The sequence below is a fragment of the Myotis nattereri genome (genome assembly GCF_964212035.1).
Source record: "Myotis nattereri genome assembly, chromosome: 17".
In the NCBI taxonomy this organism is placed as follows: domain Eukaryota; kingdom Metazoa; phylum Chordata; class Mammalia; order Chiroptera; family Vespertilionidae; genus Myotis; species Myotis nattereri.
The window spans coordinates 24,347,781-24,373,547 of record NC_138092.1 but is presented as its reverse complement, the minus strand read 5'-3'; the positions used below and the strand labels follow the sequence as shown (position 1 = coordinate 24,373,547).

Below are 25,767 nucleotides of genomic sequence, written 5' to 3'. Positions count from 1 at the left end.
CATACATGTAGCCATCCCATGTGACATAGCAGATTCCTCACAGTGCCTCCTCTGGGTCCTGGCCCCACGTTCTCTCCAGACCCAGTTTTATTGTATTCCTGGCACTTGGCACCATTCAGCTGCCGACTTGTTAATGTCTGTGTCTTATGCTAGAACTTAAGCCATATGTGGGCAGATCCCTCTTCATTTTTTCTCCCTGGTGCCTCCCATAGTGCCTTGCACTTAACAGATACTTGATTAAATATTTCATGGGTGGATGAATCTTCTCATTATTCTATAGCAAAATCTATCGAACCATTTGCCTGCTGTCTGATATTAAAAATTCATCATATTTAAGTGTTTTTTCTAAGCCTTGAGGAGTTAGCCGGGGCCACATATTCTGTGGATGTAAAAGCCTTTGCCTGCAGCTGACACTATAAAATAGTCATCCATGGTGATTAATGATTGCTTGCTTGTTTTGAGTGGTTTTTAACTAATTTGAATGATGTTGTACAGGGGCATCTTCTATTCCTTTAATACTGCCCGTCTGTCCAGTCCTTTGTCATCTGGATGTACAGCTGACTTGTTTAAAGTAGAAAATAAAAAATAATGTAGAGTCACTACTGAATATGTTAACCAGGGAATCAGACAGCTTTGCAAATAGGAATTGCAACACTAATGTGATAGATTATAAATTATTATTTGACACCTTTTCTGTGTAGCAGATTTTTTTTTTAAAAGAGTACTATATTAATATTGTAAAAGCTGGAGCCATGAACTGAATACACACACGCATATATATTTACATGTATATAGCTGGAGACTTAACTACTATTTGCTTTGAACAATGGAGCAAACAGAGCATAAAATTAAGTGTCGGACACATTAAATCTGCACATTTTAAACTTTTTATATGGCCACTTTTCAATAAGTAATAATAACTTGAAAACTAGTTTGACTCTAAAAAGTATTAGAGGATAAAATACATTTGATGAGTAGAAATAATATGATTGAAAGGGTAGCGAAGAGAGAGGCTGGAATCACCCTGCTTGCTGTATGAAAGATTTTTGCTGCTTCATAATCAATAATCCCAAATGACTCTGAAGGGCTCCACTGATGTATAAAAGGTACAGAAAAATAATGTCATGGAGGAGTAGAGAATTGGTGGAAAATTAGTTTGGAATCCATTTTTTGGGCTTTTCTTTAAAGGATCAGGAAAATGCCCTGCACTCAATTCTCTCTGGCCTGTATACCAAATGTGTAACCCAGATATTTTTATTATTAAGATAATGTGCTTTCGAATCAAAGACGGCGAGAAATGCAAAAGAAACCTTTGAACCTCCAGCCTCCTTCTGCACCTGCTCAGAATGCCTACTGGCTAAAAGAGCAGAACTAGGCCCCAGGATAGAAATGGAAAATAATGTTCATGCCCAAGCAGAGAGCAAAGGTTTTTCAATTCAACAACCTGTGTCATTTCAAGGAAAAATGGACATGGGAGAAGAAATGAAAAGGGGGAGCTTATTAGAAGGGGATAAACAGGAAACAGAAAAAAACGAAGACATGAAGGAGGATTTTCGATGATTTGTGGGGAAATGTAAGTACAGTTAGCAGGGGAACTGCATTGGTGGTATATCTCTTATGGCATTATTCGTTCCTACAGACTCTGGATGATGCTTGGTTAGTGGGAGAGTTCTTCTTGCTTTGGATTCGTTAAGCACTTCCATAGGCTCCCAAGTTTCATTGTCACAAGTAAGACTCATGAGCCAGATTTCTGTTTATGTCCCCGTATATCCTCCCTAGAGAAGGTCAGTCAGCCACACAGACCAAAAAGACAAGACATATTGGGAGAAAGACTGAGAAAGTGAAAAATGCTTCTCTTATGCCAAGTGTGCATGTACTGATTGGGAGCTGGAGTTCATATTTAATTGGAAATCTGTGGCCAGTCAGAGAGGATTCTGTGATTTCTCAGCAACAAGCCCAGTGCAAATACACAAAAATCAAAATCTGGTAGCTATTATCTTAATTTTTAAAAAATTCAGAGACAGCCCAGCTGGTATGGCTCAGTGGTTGAGCCTCAACTTATGAACCAGGAGGTCAGGGTTCCATTCCTGGTCAGGGCACATGCTTGTGTTGTGGGCTCGATCCCCAGTAGGGGGCATGCAGGAGGCAGCTGATTGATGATTCTCTCTCATCATTGATCATTCTATCTCTCTCTCCGTCTCCCTTTCTCTCATCTACACTAATAAAAGAGAAACATGGTAATTGGCGTATGACCGCTACCCTTTTCATTGGCTAATCAGCAAGATATGCAAATTAACTGTCAGCCAAGATGGCGGCAGGCAGCCAGGCAGCTTGAAACTAACATGAGGCTTGCTTGCTTCAGTGACGGAGGATCGGAGGATCGTTGGAGGAAACCAACGTTCCCCACCTGCGGCTGCAGGCCTCTGAGCGGGCAGTTTAAGAAACATTATAACAAATACCACTGGACTTCAGCCAGCAGATTCGCAACATTGTAAGCAAAGGCCAGAAACCTACTTTCAGCCACCCGGAGGCCTAAGAGCTGGAGCCAAGCCTCAAGGTAAAGCTGGCCCAGAATAAAAAAAAAAAAAAAAAAAAAAAAAAGGAGCGGTTGGGAACTTCAGTCACTCCCAGCCTGAAAACAGCCCTCAGCACCTCACCCAGACTGGCCAGGCACCCCAGTGGGGACCCCCACCCTGATCCAGGACACCCTTCAGGGCAAACCAGCCAGCCCCACCCGTGCACCAGGCCTCTACCCTATATAGTAAAAGGGTAATATGCCTCCCGGCACCGGGATCAGTGTGACAGGGGGCAGCGCCCAAACCCCCTGATCGCCCTGCGGCTCTGTGTGTGACAGGGGGCGGGGCCCCAACCCCCTGAGCAGCCCGGCTCTGTGCCTGATAGGGGGGAGCTCCCCAACCCCCCCACCCCCATGGGCCCTGCTCTGTGTGTGATGGGGTAGAGCCATAACCTCCCCATCGGCCCTGCCCTGTGTGTGAGAGTGGCGGTGCCCCAACCCCCTGATGGGCCCTGCTCTGTGCATGACAGGGGGTGGCGCCGCAACCTCCCCATCGACCCTGCCTTGAGTGTGACAGGGAACAGTGCCCCAACCCCCCAATTGGCCCTACCCTGAGCGTGACTGAGGGTGGCATCACAACCTCCCAATCTGCCCTGCTCTGTGCATGACGGGGCGGCGCCCCAACTCCCCAATCGGCCCTGCTCTGAGCCTGACCAGGGGCTGCACGTAGGGATTGGGCCTGCCCTCTGCCACCCAGGAGCAGGCCTAAGCCAGCAGGTCGTTATCTCCCGAGGGGTCCCAGACTGTGAGAGGGCACAGGCCAGGCTGAGGGACCCCCCCTCCCCCCCGAGTGCACAAATTTTTGTGCACCGGGCCTCTAGTAAATCAATAAAAATATATTTAAAAAAATTCAGAGACAAAGATATAAATCAGATATTTGCAAGAAATTTACAGATAAAGTCAAATATGAGCAAAGAGAATATTTGAAGGATAAAACACCTCCTTTAGAAAACTTTAGTATCCTCAAAGAAATTCAGAAACATACTGCATTCATTAAAATTTGCATCCATTCAAAAAAGTCCTGGGTGCTTTTAAGACGGAACACACCAGAGAATAAGGCAGCCCATGGAAAGGAAAATGCAAGTTTTTAAATAAATTTTAACATGTAGTAGACGATTTGGCAGATGAAATTGAGAAAAATCTCCCACCATATAGGGCAGGGGTTGGAAAACTTTTTCTCTGAAGACCTAGATGGTAAATATGTTCAGTTTTTCAAGCCATTCGGTCTCTGTCACAAGCATTCATTTGGGCTTTTTAACATGAATGCAATGGTCATGGCTGTTTTCCAGTAAAACTCTGTAAACACTGACTTTTGAGTTGCACATACTTTTTATACATAACATATTTTTAATTTTTTAAATCACTTACAAATGTAATAACTGTTGTTATTTACTGTGTGGACCATAAAAAATTAGGCAGTAGACTGGATTTGGCCCATGGGGCCATAGTTTATTGACCCCTAATGTTGATGAAAAATATGGATGATATATAAGAATATAAAACTAACTTGTGGCATGAGTTTAAACAACTCCTGACTTATAAGAAAAGAAAATCTCTTTGATTTTCATGTTTGGGAAGCTTCTTTGAGATTCTCAGCACTTCTGACATTGGGCTTCTGAGAATGTAGTACAAGAACAAATAATCCAAACCAGACTAATTGGCCCAGCATTTGAACAGTGTTTACACAGTTATTAGTAGGTAAATGCAGCTTCTTGATTTTTTTTTTTAACTTTGAATCAATCCACAGTTATAACATAGCAAATCAGGTAGAGGGTATAGGATGGAAAATATTTGCTATTGACCTTGACCATATAAAAACAATGCTGTGGATGACAGAAGATGGGACTTGGCAAGAGAGGAACAAATATAGAAAACATAAAAAGGGAAATAAACACATATAGCAAAAAAATAAAAAGGAGTCTCTATTTGGAAAAACATATATTTAAATATATTATTTAAGGTTATAAAAATAAAAAATGGGCAGAGGACCTGAATAGACACTTCTCCAAAGAGGGCATACCGATGGTCAATAGACATGAAAAAATGCTCAACATGACTAATTGTCATAAAAATGCACATTAAAACCACAATGAGATATCACCTCAAACCTGTCCAAATGGCTAACAATAAATCCACTAACAACAAGTGCTGACGAGGATGTGGAGGAAAGGGAACCCTCTTGCATTGTTGGTGGGAATGCAGATTGGTGCAGCCACTGTGGAAAACAGTATGGAAGTTCATAAAAATAAATAAAAATGGAACTGCCTTATGACCCAGCTATTCTACTTTTGGGAATATATCTGAAGAAACCCAAAACACTAATTTGAAAGAATATATGTACCCCCTATGTCCATTGTGGCATTATTTACAAGAGTGAAGATATAGAAATAACCCAAGTGCCCATCAATAGACAAGTGGATAAAAAATTGGGGGTACATGTATACAGTGGAATATTACTTGGTTATAAAAAAAGAATGAAATCTTACCATTTGTTACAATGTGGATGTACTTAGAGAGTATTATGCTAAGTGAAATACGTCAGTCATAGAAAGACAAATACCATGTGATTTTACTTATATGTGGAATCTAAATGGCAAAATAAATAAAATTGAAACAGACTCATAGACACAGAGAGTGAACTAGTGGTTGCCAGATGGGAGGGGGATTGGGAGACTCGGTGGAAAAGGTGAAGGGATTAAGAAGTACAAATTGGTAGTCACAAAATAGTCACAGTGATATAAAGTACAGCATAGAAATGCATATTAATGTATGATGGATACTGGAAACGTGAGAGGAACACGTTGTAAAGTATATGATTGTCCAATCACTATCCTGTACACCTGAAACCAAAACAAAATAATATTTAAAAATAAATTGCATGACAAAAAAATAACCAATTAAGAATTAAAATTAGTAATACCAAGAGCAAACCAAAAAGAGATGAGGTAGGAGCTACATAGGATATGTGCTAACTTCTGACCATTATCATCGAAGTATCCACAAATAATTCTCTAAAACTGATAAAGAGTCTGAAAAGAGAAACTACTAGAGGTTGCCCCTGAAAATTGCACCTAGGGTTGGAGAAGCTAGACATTAGAGCTAGACCAGACCATGTGTGTTTTACTTAAAAAATAATAATAGTTTCCAGTGAGAAGAAATGGGACCAGAGACTGGTAGTTTTCACCACAACTTCTTTTGTATAACTTATTTTTTTAATATATTTTATTGTTTTTTTTACAGAGAAGAAGGGAGAGGGATAGAGAGATAGAAACATCGATGAGAGAGAAACATCGATCAGCTGCCTCCTGCACACCTCCTACTGGGGATGTGCCCGCAACCAAGGTACATACCCTTGACTGGAATCGAACCTGGGACCCTTCAGTCCGTAGGCCGACGCTCTATCCACTGAGCCAAACCAGTTAGAGCTGTATAACTTATTTTTTAAACCACATTCGTGCTTTCTTCGATAGCCATAAGAAGATTAAAAATAACCAGGTAAATTATAGAAGCATAAACATTACTAAAATTGTTAAGCAAATATTTTGTTCAGAGTGGGATATGGCCATAAGACATGTGCGTGGACATGGATTCTATAAAAGACAGTTTATAAAAATAAAGGTAATTTTGTTAATGGGTAAAATTTTCTTTAATTGTATAAAAGTCAGTGTTTGAAATGCAAATATATAAGAAAAGTACGTTTTTTTCTGTTGTCTTAGAATTCATCTCACTTCCAGTTGATCCTCTTCTCTATTATATGTATGTGGTGAGATTTCCAAAGCTTTATCAGCCTTCAATTGGCGTACTATTTGGCGAATTTATGAATTTACCAGTTTATCTGAACTCGAGTTTGCCCCTGTGTTAGTCCACTTGAGCTGCCATAACAGAACACTGTAAACTGTAGGGTTTAAGCAACAGACGTTTATTTTTTTATAGCTTTGGAGGCTGAAAGTCCCAGGTCAGAGCACCCCAGCCTGGTCGGATTCTGGTGAGAGCTCTCTTGTTGGCAGACAGCCACCTTCTTCTTGCATCCTCACATGGCAGAGAGAGACAAAGAGCTCTCCAACGTCTCTCCCAATATAAGAACACTAACCCTACTGCATCAAGATCCCACCTTATGACCTCATTTTACCCTACTTATTTCCATAAAGGCCCTATCTCCAAATACAGCCGCATCCAGGGTTAGAGTTTCAACACCTGTGTTTTGGGAGAATACACACATTCAGTCCGTAACAGCCCCCATTGGATTACGGTATCATCTGGCTGCATTGAACATATGGACAAATTGTTTTTCCACGGAGACATCATGGAGCCGGGCAGTGGCTATTCTTCGTGTGGACTTAATTAAAGCCTCGGAAGGCTGGTAGTGGAAGTTTTGCATAAATGGACCCCAGCCCTCACAGATTCTAGAGTTCACAGGCTCTCCAGACCCCAGAGCCCGCTCCCTGCCCCTGCTCAGTACAGCAAGCAGCATTTTCTTAGTGCTTTTGTTCCTCCTGCGTGCCAACAGCACGGTGGCCCCAACTCCCCTGGGACCCATCAGCCTCCTCTTTTCTGTCAAGTCATGTAAAGTAGACACTCAGCTTTTCAGTTATTTCATTCGATCTTCACAGAAACTGTAAGATGGGCAGTGGTGATTCATTCACATGTTGCTGGTGCTGTAATTGGAACTGCAGGGCATGGATCTCCTTCCATGATGAGGGAGTGGAAGGAGCTCCGGACCAGGCATCTGATGGGCTCTATGCCTGGCACACCCGGGTTGGGTCAGAGGCAGGGTCGTTTTGGTCAGATTTATCTTGACTGATTCAATTAGGGAAGCAATCCAGCACTGGAATTCTCAGGAAGACAGCTCAGCTCTCTTTCCCCTGTGTGCGCCAAGCCAGAGTGATATCATGAAGGAAGCATGGAGTTTTACCTCACTGGCAGTGTGGCCTTGAGGGAGTTGCTTCCCCACTCTAAGCCTGCTTCTCTGTGAAGAGGTAGAAATAATTACATTGTAAGTTGTGGAGAAGAATATAGGTGATTGATCTAAAGTAAAACAATTCTTTCCATGTACTGTGTTACAAAATGTTATCTAAAATTTTATGTATGTCTGCAACTATGTATGTATCTGGAGCTAAGTATGTATACCTGGAACTATGTATGTATGTCTGGAACTATGTATATATGTCTGGAACTATGTATGTATGTCTGGAGCTAAGTATGTATGTCTGGAACTATGTATGTATGTCTTGAACTATATGTATGTCTGGAATTATATATGTATATCTTGAACTGTATTTATGTCTGGAACTATGTATATATGTCTGGAACTATGTATGTCTGGAATTATGTATGTATGTCTTGAACTGTATGTATGTCTGGAATTATATATGCATGTATTGAACTGTATATCTGTCTGAAACTCTGTATGTCTGTCTGGAATGTGTGTCTGGAACTATGCCATGTCTGTCTGGAATGGCATTCATCAGCTGTCGGGCCACCTTCCCAAGCCTGATTTGGTCAGACTTTCCCAGGCATGTTCTCATAGTGACTTCAGAGGAGCAAGAAAGAATTCACAAACACAAAAGACTTGAGAAATCATCTCACACCTGGCTCATCATCTCCTCACAAGGCTCCCCTCCCCAGACCTTCAGACCCAAGCAACAGAGAAATAGGTGCCTCCTTATGATTGACAGAACTCAGGTCATATTACAAAGGGTCATTTTGCACTAAGGACATTTTTGTTATCGATCTACTACATTGTTATTCCAAAGGAATTGTTGTAGCGATATGAAATGATGATCAATAACCATTTTTATGGTTCATGTTTGTTTCCATTTTGGCTTTTGTCATGCTTTCATTCATCCAACATTTGCACAGGGGTTTGCCCATAGGTACGTGCTCAGAGTGTGGGGGCAGCTTTGCACCTTGCACACACGGCATCTCCCACAGTGTGCCCACCTGGGCAGATGAGTGAGGGGTTTTTCTGCTGTACTAGCACAGAGCAGACACAAAGTACACTGTGATGCTCTCCTTCCATATTCCTCTTGACAGGTGCAACAATCTGGGCTGATGGGAAGAGCAGGCCTGGATACCCAGGACCATCTGGGATGCCAGAGACATCTTGTTTCCTGCTGACGGCCTGCACAGGTCTCTGTATTCCCTCCGTGAGGTCTGATTGTTAGAAAGCCCGGTGCCCAGCGGCATGCATGTGGGAGACAGCAGATCCTCCCAGCATCACATGCCAGTGTTCACTTCACAGCTTGCGAGCAGCAACATCTGCACATCTGGAAGGTGCTCTTTTATAAACAGCTCCATCACCTGGGGAATCTGGGATGAATCTTTGACACAGGATTAGGGAACTTTGCCAGAGGTGGCGCCTGGGGACAGGCCAGGCTCCGAATGGGAGGGAAACCCCTGAGATGACCAGTCACTGGAAGGAGAGGTGGTATTTGTGCAGCAAAGCCCAGCCTGGATAGGAGGAGCATCCCTTTACCTCTCCTAATTTGAAATGTTTATCTTTCCATCTTTCTTTTCTTCCCTTTCTCTATATTTTCTCACTTTTTTTTCTTGTTTTGATACCCACCTTTTCCACGCGTGCGTTTTACTACTCCTGTCTTATCAGTTGCTTTTCTCTGGGTCTGAGCACACTACCCCTGGCCCTCTCTCACACTACCTGCAGCTCAACTCGAGGCAGCTGAACTCCAAAGCCCTGCCTGTCGTCTGTGCTGCTCTACTGCTTCCCCTCAGCAGGATCTGGGGGTCCAGCAGCAGCCATGCTAGAGATGTGAAGATTTACTTTCCTGAACACATAAGAGATGGAAAACACTTTTAATGTGCTTTGTTTGAAGCATTTCTAACCCTTCCACAAACAACAAGATAGGCACTATATCCTGTGTACCATGTTTAGGCCATGTCTAGACGGGTCCAATCGCTGGCCCAAGGTCACAGTGAATGCCACAGCTGGCCTTCCGTTCAGGTCTGCGTGCTTGCAAATGCCTGAAGGCCTTTTTCATTACATCACTCCTGTGTCAATGTAAAAAGAAAATTGAGGACCAGAAATGTGAGCAATCTTGCTAAGAACTGTAGTGCTAGAATAGCCCTGCTCTTTTGGCTCAGCATAGGAGAAATCTAATCAGAGCAAAGGCTGTTTTATTCCCAACCTGGGAATGTTAAGAACACAGCTGGGACTTGAACCGGTTTTCTGACACTCAAGGATAGAGGAGCTGTGATATATGATGGCCTACCAGACAGTTCTTTCTTTCGTTTGACAAATAATTATTGAGTGCCTGCCATGTGCCAGGCACTGTCCTAAAGTTTGGGATTCTTCATAGAATAAGAAAGATCCCTGCCCTTGTGTAGGTTGCAAGGACACGGGAAGAGACAGATAATAAACAATAGACAAAGTAAGTGAGCTGTGTTGTTTGTGAGATGGTACTTGCTGTAGAGATGGAGACAATAGAGCAAGATGGTAAGTATTGGAAGCTCCAGAGAGAGGAGTGTTGCATTTGTTAAACAGGGGAATCAGATAGGACTTATGGAGGAGGTAGCATTTAAGCAAAGGCTTGAAGGAAGTGAGAGAATTAGCCATGTAGGTATCTGGGAGAAGAGTATTCCCTGCAGAATAAGAAGTGGGGTCTGGCAGGCATGGCTCAGTGGTTGAGCATCAACCTGTCAACCAGGAGGTCACAGTTCAATTCGCTGTCAGGGCACATGCTCAGGTTGCGGGCTCCATCTCCAGTGTGGGGCGTGCAGGAGACAGCTGATTAATGATTCTCTCTCATCATTGATGTTTCTATCTCTCTCTCTCCTTCTCCCTTCCTCTCTGAAGTATATATGTGTATATCTATCTATATCTATCTATATTTTTTTAATTTTTAAGTGGGCATAGTCAGCAAGGGCAAGGAATAGTGGGAGCAGAGTGTGTTAGGGGAAGGACAGTAAAACTGATATCAAGTACTGGGTAGCCAGATTGCTTGAGGCCTTGTAAACTATTTTAAGTTATTTTAAAATAAGGATAAGGCGAAATCAGAAGGAGCTTAGGTGTATTAAGTACCTGTATGAAGTAACTAAGGTGTAGCATGATAGTGTGTCTGATCAGGATTGTAGCACTGTTAGTGGTGAAAAGAGATGGGAGTGTGGATATATTTGAAGGGAGACCCCTGAGGTTCTCCCAGTAGATTAGATGTGGAATGCAAGAGAAAGATGGAGTCAGTGATGAATCCACAATTTGGAGCTTCAGCAACAGGAACTACAGAGTTTCAGGTGAGATGAAGGCAATTTTGAGAAGAACAGGAGGTCAGTTTTGTACATATTGAATCTGAAATGTTTACTAGAGATGCAAATGTTAACTGAAGTCATCAGCTGTATGTATGATTCACTAGTTTGGAGAGAAAACTGGGCTGGAGATAAAATTGGAGATTCATTAGCATATAACATGGCTTTAAAAAAACACACGCATGAGACTTAATGGGGAGTGCCGATATGATGTGCAGAATGGAAACTGGTGCAGTGGTTGGTGAAATTTGTCCAAAGATAGGACTCAAGAATCAGTGAGAAAGATGATGGAAGGTTGATTTGGGCTTCAATATAAAAGACCATTTAAACCACTAGAATTTATTAGCAATGGAATGGCTTGTTTCACAGGATGTGTTTTCTAATACTGCAGATTTTCGGGAAGAGTCTTGAATCTAGATCGTTGTTTTCCCAAAGTTTGTTCAAATATCCTCTTCCCCCCCACCCACAAAAAAAAGAGAAAAGAAAAAATAGTAATTATTCTCTATTAGAAGATTTATATTTAGTCTTTATTTATCCAAGGAAAGTTGTTTACACACACACACATACACACACAGTCCATTAAAACCTGCTAAAATAGACATTGATGAGTTGTTGCTTGTTCTTCCCCCACACCCTTCCCCTCCAGTCTCCTTCCTTTTTTCAATCTTAAGTAAGATTACACAATGTGCCCGGCCAGAGTGGTTCAGTGGTTGAGCATCAACTTATGAACCAGGAGGTCACGGTTCCATTCGATGTCAGGGCACATGTCCTGGTTGTGGGTTCGATCCCCAGTAGGGGGTGTGCAGGAGGCAGCCAATCAATGATTCTTGCTTATAAATGAGACACTGCAAATGTGTTTACCACTTCTTGATATTTGGCCATAAAGCTTTCTTTGTCCTTCTAGTGGGTGTAAACACTCTATGCTTTCTCTATTTTTCCACAATCAACTCGGCCTCGTGTAAGCTTACCCAGTTAAGAGTTTGTACAGCATTCGGGAGCTTAAAATTGCAGTGTTCTCTTATAAATCAAAACCCAATAAATTAAAAGGGAATTTATATTGCAAAACAGATAAGGGGTAATTGGGTTACAAAATTCAACTTTTAAAAGTGTTTTGTATATGTTTTTTCCATAGCAAACTTCTTTAAAGCATTTATTTTATTAGCAGAAAAGCTTCAGGTTTACCTCAAAGAACTTAAAACTTGAGAGTTCTTTCTAGTTAAATACAAATCAGAAATTACTGTAAAGCATAGCTGAAATTATTGTATAAAATGGAATCATTTGCAGAAAAAAAAAGTAATTTGTAAACAAAGATGTGTCTTTTGCATAAAGTGAGGTCTTCGTGTAAAACAGACTTTCAGCTTGTCTATAGAAAAGCCGGAACTGACTCAGAAAGGAAATCCCTGCCGTCCTGCTTGGAGTCAGGATGCATCGAGGTTAAAATAACAAACGGCCTCCGGCCTCTCTCGGGGCAGCAAAAGCAACCAAAATTGCCTCCAGAGCTGTAAACGCAGAGAATGCTGTAGAAGACTAAACATGGGGGAAAAACTGGGGCCAATGTTTTTTTTAATGTTTGCCTAGGTGCAGGACTTTTTATTCGTTTATTTTTTCTAATAAATATGAAATACGATTTCTTTGTTTTATGAACTATTATTATTTTGGTTTAGGCTCCTGTTGTGGGTGGAAAAAAAAATATGGCACATCAGACAAAATTATCTTCCTTTGGGCGTAAAGAGAGGTGTGAGTATTGGGTGGCGAGGAAAGGTTCAAAATAAAAGTTCAAGTCACTATGGAACTGTTGAGATTTGACTGCTCTGCACCGCCCAGTGGGACAATGTGGAACATTGATTGATGTGAGTTGAACAAATGCTTGGCGTTTCAAATTGCACATAGAAATAAAGGTTAAGCTTTTTAAAGGAATCAGGTTATAACATTCATGCCCCCAAACTTGGTTGCTGTTGGGGATGGGGCATCCTGATAGACTGGAGAAGTCCTGAGGGCACCTGTCGGGGCTACACGAAGAAGTTCAGGCAGAACAAATGAGTGCTCTGAGGATCCAGACTAGGGCAGCAGGAGTCACCGTGGCTCTTAATGTGGAGCAAACTGATACCAATTCCATAATAAAGTCACGGTAAAGAATCAGCTCAGAAATGGAGCCAATACGTCTATCACTGTCTGATTGAGGAGAGATGAGCAGCGCTTATTCATAGTAGAAATCTTTACTCCTCCCATGTTATTTGCTCTAGCAGTTTATGTGGAGGTATATTCCTGTAGGTTTACAGTCTTAAAAATCTGTCTAAAGCTCTGTGTCTATTGCCGTCCAAGCAAGTGGTAACCAAGTGACCACATAGCAAGAGTATATTCTGAAGGAAAAATGAGCCCGCTTTTTAAGTGTTAGCCTTAGAACACCTGGATTTGTGATAAAAGGAAAATTTATAACGAAAGCAAACCTGGTGGGCTGGTGAGGTTGAGTTCTGAGATGACTTGGCATGTTTGAGTTCATCGCCCCCTGGGCCTCCAGTTGCATGGGCTTGTCTTGGTGTGAGGGTGCTCTGTTTCCTAGGAAATGAGAAAGTTAAAGAATGACCCTCCAGGACGTTTGGTATATCGATGTGTAAGTAGCTTTATCCTCTTGCCTTTCCCTTCCTAATTTACAGACTTCTGGGTCTGGTTTTAGGAGTTTTCAAGAGATGTGATTAGCTTGACTTGCAGGAAACTTGCAAGGGGTTGCAGGGTAATGATGTGTCAGCTATGAACTCATTCAGCTAATCTGAAGGAAATTTTTAGAGCAGGAAAGAGCCATATTCAAAGGTGCTGACTTGTGAAATGTGGTAAGTGCATTTCTAGCTAAAGGAGCCAAAAGTCTAGTGTCCTAATCATGCAAAGGAAAGGAGGCGATGACCAGCAAACAGGGAAAAATTGAGCAACAACAAAACATTTACTCATTTGTATCATCCATGCCAGAGGTCCTCCTCTGTCATCAAAATGAGGAAAGCAGAGGGCAGATGTCTGGCAGCATCTGACTCAGGGATGGAGGGTTGAAGGAAGAGGCCACGTTTGACTAGGAGCCACATGAGCACAACGCAGGTCGGTGGAAGGCAGCAAGGGCTGGACTTGAAATTCACTGCTGAATAGTCAGCAGGTCTGTGAGCCCAGACTCAGTGAGAGCGGTTTCATGTCATTAATTCATTCACTTATTCATTGCGTCTGTATGAGCATCTATTAAATGCAGGGCACTCCAGAGAGCTGGTGTAACAGTTCTATCCTCCCTGAGCATATAACTTAGTGTTCCAGTTACTAGAGTTGCAAAGTAAATTACCCCAAAATTTAGTGGTGGAAGACAGCTGTTGTTGATGCTCATGGATTATATCGGTCAGGCATTCACTTAGGGCTCAGCAGGGCTCACTTGTCCCTGCATCATGGTGTCTGGGGGCCTCAGCCGGAAGATTTGAAGGCTGGCGGCTGCTATCATCTTGAGTTTGTTTGCACCTTTGTCTGAGGAATGGTGTTGGTGGTTGCTGTCAGCTGTGACCTTAGCTGGGTGATTGGCCCAAACTCCTACACATAGTCTCTTCATATGGTCTGGGCTTCCTCACAATATGGTGGCTGGGCACCAAAGAAGAGTGCCGGAGAGGGTGAGCCAGGCAGAGACCGTCTGTTTTAATCACCTCGCTTCAGAAACACAGATAGCATGAATTCTGCTGTACTGGATTGGTCAGGATGGTCACAGACCCTGGAGAAATTCAAAGGGAGAGAACATCAACCCCAAATATCAGTGGAGGAAAGCCAATCATGATAAATGAAAAGCAGATAGGTATATATGTATATAAGTGTGTGTGTATATGTGTTCATATATAAAATCTATCACATTTAATAAGGGTGGAAGAAATATTACCAAAGCTCAAAATAAAAAGTGATGCGTTTTTGTGATTGCTTTATAAATAATGGCACAAAGAATCATACAACTGAAAATATACCGATGAAAGCTAACACCTGAGCACTGTTTTCTAAATTTGAATCACGTCCACTATTTTTACGGTTATCTTATTATTTCTACTGTTGTGTCCTTACTCTTTTTTTCTTAAAATTGACCTACTCAAGTTTGTTTTAAAAGCGAACTAGACAGTACTACCAAAATAAGATTTCTTTTTTGCCATGATTTATTTGCCATAAAATAAAAGCAACCTTAGATATAATAAAAGTAAAACAGAACAGTTATTAGATGATAAATTGACTGCTGTCGGTTGAAGGAGCTGAGGCTGAAGGGACCCCTCTCTTTGTCAAACACATGCTGGCAGGTGTTAGAAAGGTGTTAAATCACACTCAGACAAAATTGAGGCTCTCCCCTTGACTTACTCCGAAAGATTGAAAGAGAAATGAAAGCAAATGATCCCCAGTGAGAAGGTCAGTGATATTTATGGCCAGGTCTGTGTGCCTCCCCACAGCTTTTAAAGAACTATCAATATTATAATCCTACTTTGTTGGCAAACACTGATACAAGTGCTAAAAATTATAGATAGCTGGCCGGCTGGCGTGGCTCAGTCGTTAAGCATCGACCTATGAACCAGGAGGTCACGGTTTAATTCCCAATCAGGACACATGCCCCAGTTGTGTGTTTGATCCTCAGTAGGAGGTGTCCAGGAAGCAGCCGATCAATGATTCTCTCTCATCATTAATGTTTCTATCTCTCTCTCCCTCTTCCTTCCTCTCTGAAATCAATAAGAATATTTTTAAAAATATAGATAGTTAAGCATTGATGTAGGTTCAAGCAAGTTCCTGGGATCCATGAGGAGGACCAGTGTCTAGCACAGTTAATTGTTGATAATCTACAAATGTATTTGTAACCCGCCATCTGTCAGAGGCTGGGGGTCCTTGTGCCTCTGCTTCGTTTGGTTTTCTAAACACCTCCTTGAAAGGTCCAGTGAGCAGTAAAGGGCCTTGGCTAGTTGGCTTCTACAGAAGGTCTAGCTGCTCCCAGTACCTTATTACCTTTCCCCACATGTTGGCAGAATTGACTTCTTGCTCCCTCACTGTGGCATAACTAATGTTCCTAGACTTTATAGAACCGCCTTCAGCCAGAGCTGCCAGAGCGACCTGCACTTTTTACTATGCAGTATTCCTGCAACATTCATTTTAGACATAATTATTAGCATCTGCCAGGACCAGTGTTGTACTAGGCCCTGGAGACACCGGAGGACAAGCGGTGGACACTTTGGAATACAGAGAAAGGCCACTTGGAGGCAGCTATTTTCCCTCTAAAGTTTAATTAATTGCTTAGCAACACCATTGCCTTGTTGTCGGAGTATTCATCAGAAAACACTGCTTCTTGGAGACTTTTCCCCGTCGAGATGATAACTTGAGTATAGGTGGGCTTCCCTGCCTGGAGCTTTTCTTTCTGGTTTCCGGGGGTGTGGAGAAGGTCTGCTGAGGTTAGGAGGACAAGGGCCAGGTATTTATGTCTGGGGACTCCAGCTGGCAGCCTTTACCGCATTCTAGGACTCCTGATAGTAGTGCCTTTCTAGGCATGGGGCTGGCTTTAACAGACCTGCTTTTCCTTCTTTATTTATAGTCGTCTACGGTGAAGCTGTCAAAACCAGTGGCTCTGTGGACTCAGCAGGATGTCTGCAAGTGGTTGAAGAAACATTGTCCGAATCAGTATCAGATCTACAGCGAGTCATTCAAACAGCATGACATAACTGGTAAAGTATGCGGCATCCAGAATATTTCTCTCCCTCTCCCCTTCGCGATGGCCTTTCTCATACCCTTGTAATGAGACAGCATCTTCATGCTGAAATTTTCTGGCACGGGTTTCCTTTAAAAGGGGTGGTCAACTCCAGATCCCAGTGAGCCATGCCACTTAACAAGCATAAGACATTGTTGTAGAGAACCATGGATTGCAAGTGTCCAATATAAAAATATGTGGAAATCAGGGTAAGGGGCTCAGGGATTTTAGAGAAAATAAAAGCAATCCTAGAAAAAAGAAAGGGAAGAAAGCTTTCAAATCAATTTGGTTACAGGATCAATCAGTAAATATTCTAAGTAGGAAAATTAAGAATTAAATAGAATATTACTAACTCACTACCCCTGAGATGAATACCTTCAAAGCACAAATTAAGACTCTATTTAGATCAAGGGCCTTTGAGAAATATATGTGGTGATCAAGAAGCACTTGGAAGCAGAAAATATGACAGTATAATGAACTGGAAAAGCCCTCAGGATCAAGTCTCTCAGTGGGAGAATGAGGTGGCAAGGGAGAGAGGACGGGCCTACTGCAGGAGCCCATCTGAGTAAGGGGTCTCTTCCAGATCTCACTGGCCCGGCCACCCTGAGAGCCTCTTTCCATGGCAGCCTTCCTCCCTCCTGCCCTCTTTGCAAACACTGTGATCAAAGATGGCACTGAGGAATATGTTCTGTGCTTCAGGAGGAAACAAACATGAAGAAAGTTCTGATTCTAATACAGTCTTCCTTTTAAAAATTCTATATATATAAAAGGCTAAGTGTCCATCCAACTGGTAGCTATGACATGCACTGACCACCAGGGGGCAGACACTCAATGCAGGAGCTGCTATGATGCGCACTGGCCATTTCAAAAATAAACGGCACCATGGACCTGGCGCCGACAAATCAACACTCGGCTTCCCCCAAGTGGGACACAGGCCCGGAGCAACACCCCACCAAATTTTAGTCAATGCTGCCAAGACCCCATGGCACAAAATGCGGCCCACAGCCCAGCCCAGCCCAGAACTGGTCGCTGTGGGCACTGGATAACAACGTCACATAGCGATGCCTGGCTTCCTTTCCCTGGCGACTAGCCTCCTTGGAATTTCTTCAGCCCAGAAACCTGACTTGCTTTATAGCCAGGTGCAAACATTTTACAGTTTAACCAAATATTTGTGATGCATTTTCCTGTGCCTCATCTCATTTGATCCTCACTGGAGTAGGTGGATAGGAGACTCAGTAGAACCCTATTTTCTTTTCATTAGCAAGACACGAATAGCAATATTAAAATATTCCTTCTAATTAATTTCCTTTCAATGTGCACGAATCTGTGCACCGGGCCACTAGTGTGTGTGTGTGTGTGTGTGTATGTATATGTATATGTATATGTATATGTATATGTATATGTATATGTATATAATTGATTTCAGAGGGTAAGGGAAGGGGGAGAGAGATGGAAACATCAATGATGAGAGAGAATCATCGATTGGCTGCCTCCTGCATGCCCCCCACTGAGGATCGAGCCTGTAACCTGGGCACGTGCCCTGACCAGGAATCGCACTGTGACCTCCTGGTTCATAGGTCAGTGCTCCACCATGGAGCCATGCTGCCCGAGCAGAGTCTTCGTTTTTCCTAAGAAAAGAACTGTTGCTCTAGTGGGAAAGTGGCCTGCTCTGGAGGAGCTCAACACTCTAACTGCCCAGCCTCTTTACAGACTCCTCCTCTCTCCTGAAATCTAACCTTTCTCTATAGTTTCTATTTACTCCTATTACTTTGGAAAGGGGTGCGTTAAGCAGAAGGTATTTAATTTTGCAGTTTGGTGTTTGCCCTGTAACTTTGAGAACTGGGGCAGATCCTACCTCCCTAGGGCAGGACTTGATGGGTGGTTTTGAAATGTGCTCCTTGGAGCCCTTATATACACTCAAGGCTGCCCAAGGGATAAGTGTGTGCTGGGGGTAAAGGTGGGCATTCAACCAAAGCAGCTCCCTTGTCTGTTTTATATGTTCAAATTGTTTAGAAAGCTAGATTTGCAACAACCCTGCGGTTTAAAAATTGCTAAGCTAGATTATCATGGAGTCCTGGTGACCAAGTGGATAATGTTTAAATATATAAGGAACACACCCAAGTGTAGCTCAAGCTGAGTTAACAGAGCGTAAAATACCTCCCAACTTAAGCATAAAAAAGGTCCTTAATTCACTTCCTCTCTCCCCTCAACCGGAGGTAATGGCCCATTTGGATAACATTCCTGAAATCCTGAGGACAGAGGTGGAACTTTGCTTAGAATTCAGGTGTTAGATTGTATTTCTTAGTTCCCTCCCTTAAGAATATAAGAAAATCCCGTGTAAGGTCAGCTGTTCCGCCCCTAAAAGCGATCAGTCATTTAGGAACCATTTGGCTGATTATGGTAGCCTTCATCAGGTAATGTCCGCTAATGTTTCTTAATGCCTGTGATGGCCAGGGCGAAGCCTTTTTCGTGATCTTATTTGAAAGTAGTGTTATCTTTCATTAAGGGTGAGAATTATGAGATACCCTTGAGGGAAGGGTAAGCATTTATAATGGTTTGAAGAGGAGAAGACTATTGCTCCTCGGAAATGAAGATCTCATGCTTCAAGGCGTGTGGAGCGAATGGCCCCACTTCCCAAGGCTCTCTGCTGAGTGACGTGAGGGAAGGGGAGGAGATATGTATTTCAGGCAGCTGTCCCATTGCTTTCTGTGGCACCCTCCTTGGGCCCTTGGGCAAGATCCTGGCAAGGATTCTGAGCAAGTTCTTTAACCCCACTTCTCATCCCCAAAATGGAGGTACTAATAGTACCTGCCTCATAGAATCGTTGTGAAATTAAATGCAATAACAGAAGTAAAGCCATTTATTGACACCTTTTTCATGCCGGCTTTGAGCTATTATTTAGGTCAAGTTTCATCGGACGAGTCTAAAAACATACTATGACTTCATTCTAAGCTGTTTTCTGGCAAGAAAAGAAAGGGAATTATTTGGGGACTTAGGGATCAGAGGTAATGACTTCAGATTAACATTTGGTCCACTTCTTTTTGACACTCACCTATTTGAGGCCTCAGAAGACCACTCCCCTCTCCTGTTCTCTGGGCCAAGAAAGAATGTAAAATTCCCAAGTGATCACAAGTGCCAAGGAGCCAGGAATTAGCTCTCAGAACTTGGGCCAGCCTGCAGTTACCAGCTCTGTGGTGCTGGAAGCTGAGGGAATCCTAGTGCCCTTTCAGGCTGCAATCAACAAAGCAAGGAGGCTAATAAAATATCAGGACATGTTGACAGAACCCACCTCAGCAGCCTGTGCAGACATAGAGTGACTTAGGGACAGGTCAGAGCAGTGGTTGCTGTGACTGAGCTGTGTGATATTGTGAAGGTTATTGGTTGCACTGTGGCTTTCTCCAGCTGTAAAAGGGGGATGAGGATCGTCTCCGCCTGATGTTGCTGGGACAGCGGTTCCCGGTCATCGTAAACATGCAGTGAATGTTAGCTGCTGCTGTTTTCTGAGGTGCTGTCCTGACTTCTATGAAAATAAACAACACATATAAACAGTGTTGAATCCGTCGATCTTTATTCTCATGGGAGGGAAGTAATCCGGGCTGGTAGCTATGCTGTGCTTGTCTGCAAGGCTGCAAGAAAGATGCTCATATGTATGTCTCCTACGTAGGCTTAGATTCTCCTGAGTGATGCTGTTCCCTTGTCTTCCTTAACGCCAGGATCTCCAATATCATGCTCATCAAGGAGATGTGCTATATCAGTATGATATATAAACAGTCTCTTAATTTAGAGGAAAATGATACAGTGACTGTAAATAAAAATAATATACTGGGTCAAACCCTTTCACCTTGTCCTCCACCCTCAACCTTGGACACATAATAGCTGTGTAATGTCACACAAATTTCTCATCAGTGAAATGACAATGATATTTATCTCAAAGTGTTACCAAGAAGATTAAATGGGATGATGCATGTGAAGGGCCTAGCTTAGTGCATAATAGACATTTATCCATTTAGCAAGTAATTATGAAGCCTCTATCCTGTACCAGGTTTGGGGAATATAGCAATCAATAAGATTGTCAGTGGTCTGTGTAGGTAAAAATAATTGTGCTTCCGTGGAAAACGGTGCATCGCCAATAGCACACTGTTTCGGATTACCTCATTCCATGTCTACAGAGTTGCTTTAAAACTCTGTAAACTGATAGCCATACAAAATAATTCTTGTTGTAGACATGTAAATCCTGTTGCACAGTTTCGGGTGACGTCCCTACTGTGGGAAAGGTGAGTTTTGCCTTCTATGCACACATTCATTTTTCACTCTTCTTATTCTATAACTATGTCTGCTGTCTAGATCCTCTTTTGAACTGGTGGTAACATCGTTTTCCTCAATGACTTAAATAAAATCTCAAACCATGTGCTCACTTATGTATTGACGATAGTCATGATTTTAGCTTTCTTTGGAAATGTAACCTTTCACCTTGGTAGTTTAATTTTTTTAATTTATATTTTAGCCAGTAATGTCACTATGTCAACATTTTCTGGTTGCCTTTGTTTAAAGGCCATGAAGCCCTAAACAAACTGTACCCCCAGTTTCTCCAAAGTCTAAGCAAACCCACCAGTGTGCAAAACCTTCTGCAAATTTTCTATTAGAAGTTCTGAGAATTGCATTGTGTCCAGAAGGTTCCTGCTATTTTGTGGCAGATGTGTTTAATCAGAAGAGAAGCTGCTAGTGTTAACTCCCTGCAGAAGAGCTCTTAAAAAGGCATAAGATGGTTAGAACACCTGAGAGGCATTAGGGGAGATAGATTTAAATCATCAGATTAGGCTTGAAGGAGAGAAATTTGTCTATTTCCCTGTGCTTGCGAGATTTCTCTCCCCGGCTTGCGGAGGCCAGGCTTGCATGCTGATGAGGAAGCTCACTGGGTACAGGTGTAAGCTCCCAGACAGCTTTTCAGATTCTCTTTTATGCACAGTTAAGAATCTTTTCAGCTCTGAAGCGTTCAGCCCGTGACTATGCCTGGTATTCTTCCTGTGGTGGTTGCTCAAGTCAACTCACCTCCTTCAGCCTCACATCCTCCATCTGCAAAGGGTTCTTTCCCCTGCCAACGTTCAAGACGTAGGTTCATGGGCTAAGCACTCCGATCTCCCCAAAATACAAAGCATTTTTAAAGCTATTTTGAATGTGTAAAAGGTTTGCGTGTTTGCCTCTTTGGGAGCAGCAACAGGAATCCTTTCGATATCTACGTGCATACAAGAATAAACAGTTATCATGCGGGTATCCCCTGCAAATAGTCAATATTGATCTGTCCTATTTCTCCATGGTCTTCTACCAAAGAGATGAGTATTTCTAGTCCTTTTTGTGCTTCAAGCACTGCCCGTTTGTACCTCTTTCCCTCTTCAAAATAGTCTGCTGAGATGTAGCCCCTGGGATGTGGCGGTTCTGCTTATGCTGTTGAATAAAGGGGAAGCCTTTTTCTTCTTTTCAGGCCTTCAGACTGCGGCTCTGTGTATTTGCTAGCATCATTCCCATCAGTGGGGACTTCTCTGAGCTGTTCCACCCCTTTATCCTTGTGCTGTTTTGTCTTTTATTATGGTTAGAGTTCCCCATGGAGACCAGTGGGGTGTGTCGTTAACAGGTGTCAAAAGAAGTAGAATAATTACTTTCTGTGATGCACCTGTGAGAATACTACTTACAGAATCCAGGTTAGCCAAATAGAGTGTGGGTATATTTACCACTGTGCCTCATCTGCACATTTTCTTACCTTTATTGGTTTTCCCCTCTGGATATTACATTCTATTTTTCTATATATTTGTATTTTTGTTACATTTCTATTTTGTCTGAACTGCTCTACATTTTTTTATTGAACCTCAAGCAGCATAGGAAAGTTTCTGATATCACCAGGGCCTACATTTCCAATAATAGAATTCTCCAGGAACAGAAAATTATTCTTTGTTTTTAACCCCTTCATTTCTAGTGGGCATCTTTCTTCTGTCATGCTGAGAAATTATAAACTATCTGGTGAAATATCCCTACAATTTTTAACTTCTATTTCATCTATGTCCTCCTTCTTCTTGCTTCAGAAAATATGGTCTTGTTCCCTTCTCCAGGCATACCTGGGAGATATTACAGTTTTGGTTCCAGATTATCACAATAAAGAATATCGCAATAAACCAAATTATACAAATAAATAAAAGAATAATTAGTAATAGTACAGGAATAAACTCGGTGTTTTGCTTACTCACAACTATAGACCTACTTTTGCCCACCCCTGTATTCTATTAACTATGTATGGTTTCAGATGGGTACTGGAAATATCAGGGGAAACACTGTAAAGTATATGTTATCTAACCACTATGCTGTCCACCTGAAACTAATACAAAATGATATTGAATGTAAACTGTAATTAAAAATAAAATTTAAAAAGAAAGAAAATAGATGAAAAGGGGAGCACTTTCAAACTCATTTTATGAGACCAAAATAATATGATACCAAAACCTGACAAAGATATTACAAAAATGTTATGGTATAGACCAAGATCTCTCATGAACATAAACCTAAAAACCTTCACAAAATACAAACAAATTGAATTTAGCAGTAGACCAAAAGATTACATCATATCCATTTGTACATAGGAATGCAAGGTTGACTCCGTCTGTAAAAATCAATGTGATTCATAATATCAAAAGAATAAATGAAGAACGTCATATGTTCATCTCACTAGATACAGAAGGCTGCTGGTTTCAGCTCTGATATGTAAACAGCTTGGATGTCATCACTCAGATCTTCACTGTAAGAAAGGCTGGACAAACTGCAATTTAATGATTTTCTTTTGGACCCATCAGAGAATTGATGCCACAAGGCCAGTCGTCACCCTGACATCTGGAGAATAGGGCCCGTGCAGAAATAGAGCCCTGAAGACTGGCTTAGCTGGAACAGAAATCAACCCAGTATTAATGGACAAAAGATTTGGACACCTTACAAAGATTTAAAAATGGCCCATAAACACATGAAAGTGTGCTCAGCAATATTCATTGGTCAGGAAAATGCAAATAAAACCATAGTGAGGTACCGCTTTTCACCAACTAGAATGACTAAAATTCAAATAAATGCCTGGCAATACCAAGTGTTGCTAACAATGTGAGCAACTGGATCTCTTGTATATTGTTATTGTATGATATGGTGTCACCTGATTTAAAACTGCCCATTTCTTGTACAGTTAATCACACACTTATTAAATGTTCCTGGAATTCTGCTCTGGGGTATTTACCCAACAGCATTGGAATCATATGTTTATAAAAATTACAGTGCACTAATATCCAAAGGAGCTTTACTCAAATTAGATTAAGTTCCAAACAATAGTTAGGTCCATCAAAAGTAGAATGGATAAACCAATTATGCTGCATTCATACCAAAAACACTACTCAACAATAGGAAGGAAGCAAACTACTGATGCATTACAACAACATGAATGAATATCACATTGTGCTGAGTGAAAGAAAAAACAAAAGACTACATAGTATGTAATTCCAATCATATAAAATTCTAAAATAGTCCAAATTAATCTACAGTGCAGATCAGCCCAGTGGTGGCTTGGAGTGGGGGGTAGAAGGGAGATCGACGGTGCAGAGGAGCAAGGGAACTTTCTGTCCTGAAGAAAATGCTTTCGATCTTTGTCAAAAGGCATCTGCTATTCAAATGTGTGAAATGTATTGCATATAAACTATAACTCAATCAAGTCATTTTTAATAACAGGTGCTTCCCAAATTTCCTGAAATAGCATGCTATTTTTTAAGAGGAAATCATGAAAATGTCATTCTACATCTTCCTCACTGGCTATTGGATCATTTATATTAAAGATCATGATAGATAGATGTGGTTTTATATTCATCTATTATCTATAGATATGTATTTATCTAGATATAAAGCACTTGACTTTGAAAATCCACTTGATGCAGTTTTCACTGGAAGAATAACCAGAAGACACCAGAACATTTGTATGAAGAAAAGTCATCTTACCTGTCCTTGGAAGATTGCCCCTGACAAAAGGGAACAATGTTCTTGCCTCAGTGAGATTCCACTTGTCTGAACCTACACCAGCGCATCCAAGGCTTAGAATTCATAGATGAGTCTAATTTCAGAAAACATTTTGAAATGGTGTAGAGTTGCCACTTCAGACTTTTATGCATGTGTAAAAGTTAAAAACTACCCTCACCATCATTTTATAAAACAAAAGGAATATTAGAATAAAAAAATCTCATGATTTAAAAATGGAGTAAGTTTTACTTTCAGAAAAAAAAATACATTATTTTTATTTCTTCCATTTTTATCACAGGGCAGTGCTGTTTTGCAAGCTATCATAAGGAAACTGTTGCTCTAAGCCCTTTAAATACAGTTCCTCATGTTGTGACCCAACCATAAAATTATTTTCATTGCTACTTCATAACTGTAATGTTGCTACTGTTATGAATTGTAATGTAAATATCTGATATGCAGGATGGTCTTAGGTGACCCCCGTGAAAGGGTTGTTTGACCGCCAAAGGGGTCGCGACCCACAGGTTGAGAACCACTGCTCTAAGGGGACATGTATTGATATTCTAAATGCAACATTTATTTACTATTACAGACAATATTTGACAGGATAAGAGTGAAAGTTGTCACCAAATGAACTGTTTCATAGATCATAGAACTAAAATAGAAGGAATACCTTTTTTTTTTTTTTACCTACAAAATCGACTCCCATATACTTCCATACAGTCCTCTCTATCACCTATTGCTGCCCACTGTAGAATTATTATAATCAAGGCAGGTGGGAGTTTCCTACAGTCACATGATTCAATTTTCTCTTGGGTAATAGTCCCCTCCCCTCACCACTTTTACGGTTTTGTTTTGTTTTTCAAATATATTTTATTGATTTTTTACAGAGAGGAAGGGAGAGGGATAGAGAGTTAGAAACATCCATGAGAGAGAAATATCGATCAGCTGCCTCTTGCACACCCTCTACTGGGGATGTGCCCGCAACCAAGGTACATGCCCTTGACTGGAATTGAACCTGGGACCCTTGAGTCCGCAGGCTGACGCTCTATCCACTGAGCCAAACCGGTTAGGGCTACTTTTATGGTTTTTGTAAACTAAGACTGAAGGGCAGGTTTTGCCTGGGTCCCATGACCAAGAAAAGGAGAGTTGGGGCTATTAGCTTTCTGAACCCTTATCCAGCGACACCCCT

The 25,767-nt window shown here is 41.6% G+C and overlaps 1 protein-coding gene across 1 annotated transcript in view; it reads left to right on the top strand.

Moving 5' to 3' along the window:
• SAMD12 (sterile alpha motif domain containing 12) overlaps nt 1-25,767 on the top strand; it is a 255,150-nt gene that overhangs the window by 129,243 nt on the left and 100,140 nt on the right. Inside the window, exon 3 of the mRNA XM_081111380.1 lies at nt 16,398-16,527. Coding sequence (XP_080967506.1) covers nt 16,398-16,527 — 130 coding nt within the window. The remainder of the gene's footprint in view (nt 1-16,397; nt 16,528-25,767) is intronic.